We start from the raw sequence: 8,979 nt of genomic DNA, 5'->3' as shown, positions 1-8,979 counted from the left end.
AATGCTTGCCGCGCGGCGGAAGTTCGCGCGACAGCCAATCAATATGCTACTTTCCGTAATAACGTTCTAGCTCGTACGGAAAAACAACATATTGATTGGCTGTCGCGCGGACTTCCGCCGCGCGGCAAGCATTACCGCGTCCTGTGTGCAGAAGCCATAACTTATTGCACTAGTGCAGTAGTGCAGAGCGAAAGAACAGACCTAAGATCTGTTCGTTTTCGAAGAACTTCTGCACTAGTGCAACAAGTTAGAATGAAACAAGTATATTTTCTTTCGCTCTAACTTATTCTATTAGTTGTTCTCTGAAAACGAACAAACCTACGATGGTACCGTTGACATCGCCGTCGCGGGCGACCGCGACAATGGTGAACAACAACACGGAATATTACAGCTTTTATGTGAATGTGTATATCGGAAAATTCACCGAGAATAAGGAACACCTACTTATCCCATCAGGACAGTTTCTCACCCAGGACAATTTGCGACAGAAACTGGTGAGAGTGGCGTTTTCATGCATACACGCACGCACGCACACACACACACACACACACACACACACACACACACACACACACATTTATTTATTGCAAATAATCGCATTTTGGTATCATTATGGCGTCATTGGATATCTATATTTGTTTATATATAAGTATATTAGTGCATAAATTTAGTAGATAACTTGAGCTTCTATGCTTTGTTATACTTTCTCCTAAAGTTTACATATAAAAAAATACATAAATGGTAATATTGTATTTATCTCTCTCTTCTTCTTGATTTCTTAATCTTTATAGTGACATGCAAGGCCTCTAAAACCTATTTAGATTCGTAACCAGATTTAATTTATAAGATTGTGTTTATGTTTGATTTAATCAAAAGAATCTGACAGCTTAAAAGCAATTTTATAAAGTTTTAATATTGAAATAAAAATATTGACATTCTTTTTTTCTCTTCTATTTAAAAAATTATAAACTTGCATTCTGGGAAGAAAATTAAATATTTGTTAGTAAGTTAGCATTTAATTCAGAGTTAATAAGTTCAGAGTTAATAAGGTAATAAGTTCAGAGTTTTAAATTAAATAGGTTTGAAAGGCCTATGATTTCTAATAAGCAATAAAATAGCTTATTCCCAGAGTTAATACAGTGATATAAGAGAGAACGGCAAGTGTGCATGTATTAATAATTTTCATATTTTTCATGTTTATTTTATATATTGCAGTATGACAACTTTGGAATTGGAAGAGACAGTCGTATTTCCTATATTGATGATGATGGTGACGATCTTCCAATAGACTCAGAATACGAATTTCAGGAGGCATTAAAGGTATGTATTACATATTAAAGATAGTATATTTTAGATTGAAATAAGAGATTTGTTTTTTATAACTGTACTTTCTGAATTATTATCTTTTTATTTTCTTTTTTCTTATAACAAATATCAAACATTTACATAATTTACTTTTAAATACAGACAGTGTAACTTTTTCTTTTAATATGATTAACTAGATAGATTTTCATGACTATCACGATCTAAGACATTCTATGATAAAAATTTTACAATTTTTTAAAATTACATTTATGAATCAAGTATACTATATTGAATTAATTATCAAATTTTTGTCATACAATGATATAAATTTTGTGTTATATTGATGTGATATAAATTTGAAAGTTGCATTCAAATTTTCATGTTATATTTTGTATGATACGTTGTTCTGGCTAAATTCTTGTCGTTCTTTTCATATTCTTATTTCTTCATTCTATATGATAAATATGAGTGCTTCATGAGTGTATGAACTACCCAAAAATTTAAAGCCAAGATCTGAATTCTGAATTTTTATTTTAGCTTGCAAAAACTTCCTCACCAAGTAAAGGACTTGTATTGGTCGTGCGACCTTGGAAACTTATTGAATCAAATAGTATTTCAGACATGGAACAATGTGATGTAATAAAGCAAGAACGAGATGTGCAGAACACCATGAAGATGATGTTTAGTTGTATTTCAAATATAAGCACCATGACACAATCCATGACAAATATGGTCATCGAGATGAATGAGAGGCAGCGGAGATTTATAGTTCCAAGTGACACGCAGTTCCAAGTTGACGACTCAAACGCTTCGTCGCGACAGCAATCGTCAAAAGTTTTGCACGCGGATACTTCACCTCCTCCATGGTTCATAGAGTATATGGAATCTGTAAGTATGTAGATGCTGGTATAAATACAGAGTGTTTGACGATAAATGAGACAACGCTCGAGTGCATGTAGATTATATTAAACTGAATATACAAAAGTCCTCTATCATTTTGCAAACAATCATGTAAAACTTTGAATTGATGAAGATTTGTGAACCATTGCGCGCGATTCATTAGATGAGCGACGTTTGTCATTATGTACTTGTAAATTAAATCAAATAAACAAAAAAGAAAGTTATTCTAACTTTCATTTGTTGCCGATTGGCGAACGATGAGTAGAAGCTTGAGTCTCTTTTACAGAGTTTATCCACTGCAGCGTGGGCAATTATTCACTAATCTTCTTTAATTAATAAACAAATTTTGTTTAATTAATAAACAAATTTTATGTAACTGTAAAATAGTTTTAGAATTTTGTGTTAAGTTTTAGTTAATTTACTTAATCTACATTATACGAGCGTTGTCTTACTTATCAAACACTATATGTGGAAATATCTGTATATGCAAATATGTGTCTGTGACTAAAAATATTTGTACGCATACTTTCGTAACAGCGAATAAATATTTATTAATTTTAATTTTATTATAGATGAAGAAGGAAATAGTGTCTACAGTCACTCAAGAAGTTGTGAAGCAAATGACGGAAATGCTAAACAAACGTAATAAACGCATTAAGTCTTTTTTATCCAATGAAACCAAACAATCTAAAAGACGATCACATTCTTCTCTCTCAAAACGATATCCTCGATGCTTCTTCGATCCGCAATCAAAAGAGAAAAACCAGAAGAGAATGAATGCCCAAGACGAGGGACATTTTAGTGATGCTTCGATCGAACGGGTGGATGAACCACAGGATTCGAACGTGAACGCGAAGGATCATGATCGACAGTTGCATCTGACGAAGTTGTATTTACGTGATCTTGACGGTATCAAGGGTCAGCTCCACAAAATCCTGAAGGAGAAACGATATTACCGAGATGATGAGATGACCAATAATCTAGATATGGATACCAACAATAAACAGGAACGCAGGCAATCTATTCAGAACGTTAACAATAACAACGTGCAGGAAGATATTACATCTCCAATTTGCAATATGACTTCTGACGCGCTAAAGATCCTCGATGGTGAGCTTCGTATGAATTGTTCCATCACGGGTAACCGAGCTCTGAACATTGATTCATTCCACGAAAATACTTGGTGTGATGATCTTATGGAAGACATCGATAAGATCAGTTACTGCTCTGGCTGTTCTATCGCGGCAGACGAGCGAGAGCACGTGGATACTTTCGTGATAGTTGAGATGCCTATGTCAGAGAATGCGAATCCATCACTCACACAGCCCAACACATCCTCCGCTACCGAACTACAACACCGTGATAGTCGAGACTCGCCCAGTTTCGAATTATTGTCTGAGACATCCTCACCGCGCTCCTCCTTGTATGTTAAAGAGGGGCATTTTGTGAACGTCTTCTCGGCACAGGAGACTAATCTGCAGATGCCTGTGGAGAATCCAAATCCAGCGGTGAGCTCAACCTACATGGTGGACATTCACGGCAAAATCTACAATGAGTACTTACCGACGACTCCCGACACAAATGTTGAATTCGAGAAACGATCTGATGGAGTCTATTCCTTCGTGACGGAGACCTTGCCGGTGCGAGAAGCCGACTCTTCAAAGTCTGCAAATGCACAGCAGCAAACGTTCAGCGAACAAAAGAACTCGCAGTACAACGCGACAAGCTCAAACGATGACGAGCGAAATCAACTTCCAAGCTATTCGAGAGTAGTAGGTGATCAGCATCAATCGTCTGCAGAAACGTTCTATTGGAGGACGCATTCGCAATCAAAGATTGATACAAACGACTTCATGCAGAGTTTTCACTCGCACACCACATCGGTTACTGACAACAATAACGATCTTTTTGATAAGACTAAGAATATTCAGACAGCGACTATGACTTCAGGAAAAGCTACAAGACATTCCGTTCATGATAAAAGAAGCAGTAAGATTAAAGCGGACGAAACACGTAATGACTCAGATAAATTTAATCGATCGCAACAGTCAAGTCGAACGAGTGGATCTAACGGGTGCTCTAATGAGTCGAGGAGAACGTTTGGCGAACAGTTACCAAATTCCACCGCTGATCCTGTTCTTATCCTGCCAGAGACGCTGCTTACCATGGCCGCGCAAGTGGGATCAATTGCTTACGTCACCGCGCGTGATATGTTCGACAAACTGCGTTCACACGCGGTGAGATTCCTAATTTGTGCTTAAACACAGTAGATATCTTAATTTCAAATTGGAATGTCAAGTTGAAACACCGTTTGTGCGAGTGAAATTGTTGCAATAATAATAAGAAAGTTATTGTTTGTTCCAGAAGGAGGATCCTGTTAAACGCCGACGCATGAAATTAAACACCGCTACAGATAATTGCTCTTCTTCGTCGGCAACGCGTCGTCCTGCTAATCAATCATAATCAGTATCTCATATTTATAGTTGATAGATTCTACTTTAGGCAAGATTGCTAGGTAGGCACGCGTTAGACGAGTATGGTAAACGTAAAAGAAATTATTCGATAGCATTCTCGATTCATTGTTTTTCGCAGATATCATCAAGTACGATATAATCGTAAAGTACGATGTGCAATTCATTCGCAGCATTGGGTTTAATTCTGCGCGGTGATATAATTGATATTCGTATATCGATAATTATTAATCAATTTAGTTGGTAGAGTGGTATGCAGAGTGGTGTCTCATTGCTAGCTAGGATGAAATTTTAACGGCATCAAATCGACAATGACAACCAAAATAAACATGTAGAGCATCGAGACACTTTAAGGGTCGTCTATAATACATGGAGTCATAATAGTGTATGAAGTAACAGTAGCAAAAATTAAATTAATTTCTTTTATTTGTATGTGTGTGCGTGCGTGCGTGCGTGCGTGTAGGGGAGCTGAAGTATAGGCGTAAACGAGATATATATTATTTTTATTTCTTCTTACTATTCCTACTCCTTACGCTGAGCTTATTTCACGTATTGTAGATAGCCACTTATAGCAGAGCTCAACACGCGTTGCACATTTCGATCGATTTTCAATTTGTTTTGCCTAGCGCTATCCCCTTATCTTATCATCCCGCATGCAACGCGAGTTGTATATTATTTGTAAACATATGTTTGTAATAGTTTTTCATTTCAAGTTTGCAAGTCATACGCTTCTGAATTTCGAGCGACTCGTTGGATACATGCGGGACGATGAGGTAAGGGGTATAGCGCTAGGCGAAGCAAGTCGAAAAAGGATCAAAATGTATAACGCGTGTCGAGTTTTGCCTTACAGATACAAGTGATTTTTAATTGCGTACAATAGGTAAATGTATGGTGTTCTGAAAGAAGAAGCTAGAATACCGCAGTTAAACACCATACTTCTATTTGACGCATGAAATTAAGAGTCATTGTGTATCATGATTAGTACTTGTAGTGGTTCATGTTATATAGAAAATTTGAAAACTGGCTGTATTAAAATTAATGAAATTAACAAACGTGACGAGAAACAGCGAGATAAAAAAGGAGATGAGAAAGTAGCATATAGATGTGATTAGTTTCAAATTAGTAAGAAAGGAAGAAAGTTCGCGGATTTACGATAGAAATTGTAAGATTTCTCGAGATAAAGATTTTTTTTAATATGAATATGAAAGAAAACATTCGATTTATATTTATACTTTTATTTAGCCTGTTTACGTATTATGCAAGACAATAGTTGGGTTCGTTTTGGGCGTTCACGCGCTGTAAGTATCATTTTATCCTTACTACTTATTACATGCTGGAAAAAGATTGGATGTTTACATCGCGCAAATACCCAAAAAAATGCAGCCGATGTGTTGATGCTTGGCGATAAGAATCTAACGACATCAGATATTTATTCAACACTATCCTTTTAAGATCGAATTATACGACATATGCATTGTTACACTATGCTAAAGCTTGTGGAAATTTAGGATTTGCGAAAATAAATGTTTCAGACATAAAACACTTGTGTAATTCGAGTGTAAATTTCAGATTTTGACCCGACAACTCAAACATTTCCGTAGGTATAATAATTCTTTATTTATTTTTTTTACAATTTAAATGATTATATCGTAGAGTTAACTTTCTTCTTTTTGTATAAAAATAAACTTTATACATTGCGACGGCACTCGCGAACGTTCTTCTCGCGAGCGACGGCAAACAGTCGTCTGTTAGCCGCGTCGGCAAATTGCCGTCGGCTCCTGGACACGCCACTAAGATCTCCGCGAGAGTTGGGCGCCAGGTACGGAAAGGCCGCACCACCTCGATAAACGCGAGAGTAGATAATTATGACAACCAAGATGCGCGTCCCGGAACCGTCGGGACCGGTAGCTCGTATTAAATTAAAGTCGGAGACGGGATGGGTTAGGAGAAGGCGAAATCACTGGACTCGATATTGGTAATAATGAGACGTTTATTCGGGGACTCTCGCACGTCCCGATAGTCTGTACACGAGAGGAGGTTGTCACGTCAACGCTCCTCTCGAGACGGTACACGAAGCCCGAGGACGCTTTCCTCGGGCGAGCCTTCTTTTACTCGCGCGACCACTCCGCGGACGAGACGATACGGCACGATAAGGGACGATACGCGACACAAATAAATTTGGAGCAGATGGTCGATCTTACAGAATTCGGTGACGACCCTGGCGTCGGCGGCGGCGTCGGCGGTGACGGCAGCGGTGGCGGTTCTCTCTCTCTCGGTCCGCTCTCCCTCTCTCGCTCCGCTCACTCTCTCTCACTCCGCTCGCTCTCTCCCTCGCTCCGCTCTCTGGCGTTCTCACTGCGCTCCCTCGTTCTCTCTCTCTCTCTCTCTCTCTCTCTCTCTCTGTCCTCTCCCTCTCGCTCACTCGTCACTCTCTTGCGCTCCCTGCTCTCTCTCTCGTACTCTCTCTCTCTCACTTTCTGCGGCACGTTCGACGGAAAAATAGTCTGGTCGCGGCGGTAGTCGCGGTAAGGCTGCCAGCTGATTCTTCTTGGGAGGATCGCGTATCCTCGCGGATCCTCCCTCGTCGCTGCCCCCCTCGTCCTGGGGTCGTCGATCGTCGAGAATCGGCAGATTTCGGTAATATTGTCTCGAGACCCTTTTCGTCTCGAGACACTGTTGACATCGGGAGTTTGCCTGTTGTCTCTCCCGGCTCTCCCGTTTTTTCCTGCCGGGTTTCTCGCGACGGCTGCTTCGCTACAAGTAAATACAGCTGATCCGTCTAAACGCGATACTGTGTTCGAACTACGATAGCTTCTCAGCGATAGAATATTCTCTATTGCTGAGCGCCCGATAATTTTGCGATAATACATTTTAATCACAAAGTACGAGAGTGCGATTCACCTGAGTGAGGGCTTCGCTCGTTGTCGTCCTCTGCATCCTCCCTCCTCGATGTCCTCCGCTCCTCGTCCTGATGGCCGGCAAGGGACGTCGAGGGGCACAAAATTCGGGACGCGCTGACTTTCGCATCTGCTCCGCTCGCAAAAATCGCTTCTTCGCTTTGTTCTAAGATCTTCACAACAAACAATTCGACGAAACGCGATATTCGGCAAGGTTTCGAAAAACCGTTAGCGACGCGACACGCGAAAAACATTCTCGCCAAATCGACACGGGATTCTTGAGACGGGCGCCTCCACGGCTGCCACGTCACAACATATAATTTTTTTTTAAATCATTAATTTTCTAATAGAAACCCTAACAGCACAGATGTCCAAGAGACATCTAGAATACATCTTGAGAAAGTCCTGAAGACATTTGTTCATCCTCAGGACGTCCTTAGGAGATCTTGTGCTGTCTGGGAATGTATAATTACATAATTCAACATCTTTGTAATCAAACATTTTTGTTTGTTTATTGGAGCTCCTAATCCCCCACTGTGAAAATCTTAATTAGTGATGTCAGAAGCGAGGAAATAAATGCTTAAAATTCCTGCAAAATACGTTGTAATAAAACATTTTTGTTTGTTTATTGGAGCTTTTGATTCCCCACCGCGAAAATTTTAATCGATAACATTAGAAACGAGAAAATACATGCTCAAAATTCGTGCAAAGTACGTTGTAATAACATAATGAATAATATTCAAAGGATAAAAGTCAAGTTTTAAGCACACCTCTAAAATACACTTCCCTTTTGTTCTAACCACCGATTAAGGAATAGAGGGACAGAGTCTAAACTAACTTCAACTTCAATATTTGGCTCCAGGCTCTCTAAAGCCGGTATTCATAGTCGGGTCTAATATTTAAGATCGTCTTAAGTTCATCTTCAGATATTCTGTAGCAATGAAATAATCCGTACAGCATCTGAAGATGAACTTAAGACAGCTTAAATATAAGATCCTAGTCCCGGCCTAACCGCCGTCACGACAAGACGTGTTCGAACAAGTTCGGACCTTGTGATTTTTTTGGATCGTGTCTTGAAAATTTCCAAGACTTTGCTCTCGAATTATATCATTAATCGGAAACTGGCGTTGGGGCATTACTCTTATAGAGGCCTGTAGCCAAATATTGAAGGAAGGAAGAAAGGAAATATAAGATCCGATTATGAATACCGGCCTAAAGCGAGGAGCACATACTCTTCCATAAAGTATAATGCATAACGCATGAGAAAATAGACCAATCAGAGTCCTTCATTTTCATCGTGATAATAAAAATAAAAACTTTGATTGATCAATTTTCTTATGCGTTATACATTATGCCTTTATGCAAGAATGTGTGCTCCCCTTTGACTATATAACCATGGACCGCTA

The 8,979-nt window shown here is 39.2% G+C and overlaps 1 protein-coding gene across 3 annotated transcripts; it reads left to right on the top strand.

Annotated features, from left to right (window-relative positions):
* The first annotated feature begins 224 nt into the window (after window positions 1-224).
* LOC116853349 lies at window positions 225-5,876 on the top strand. Of its 3 annotated transcripts, none has more exons than XM_032834403.1 (5): window positions 225-494; window positions 1,216-1,320; window positions 1,843-2,193; window positions 2,778-4,442; window positions 4,573-5,876. In XM_032834403.1, the coding sequence occupies exons 1-5, from the start codon at window positions 324-326 to the stop codon at window positions 4,666-4,668; spliced, it is 2,388 nt and encodes a 795-aa protein (XP_032690294.1). In that variant the 5' UTR covers window positions 225-323; the 3' UTR covers window positions 4,669-5,876. The 3 variants fall into 3 exon arrangements, with proteins under 3 accessions (XP_032690294.1, XP_032690293.1, XP_032690295.1); XM_032834402.1 differs by having other exon boundaries at window positions 226-494; window positions 4,570-5,876; XM_032834404.1 differs by lacking the exon at window positions 225-494 and adding an exon at window positions 579-741 and having other exon boundaries at window positions 4,570-5,876.
* The last annotated feature ends 3,103 nt before the right edge of the window (window positions 5,877-8,979 follow it).

The sequence above is a fragment of the Odontomachus brunneus genome, unplaced genomic scaffold (assembly GCF_010583005.1).
Source record: "Odontomachus brunneus isolate Ranch 3 - 2012 unplaced genomic scaffold, Obru_v1 Obru_scaffold_309, whole genome shotgun sequence".
Taxonomy (NCBI): domain Eukaryota; kingdom Metazoa; phylum Arthropoda; class Insecta; order Hymenoptera; family Formicidae; genus Odontomachus; species Odontomachus brunneus.
This window is presented reverse-complemented; position numbering and strand designations above follow the sequence as displayed.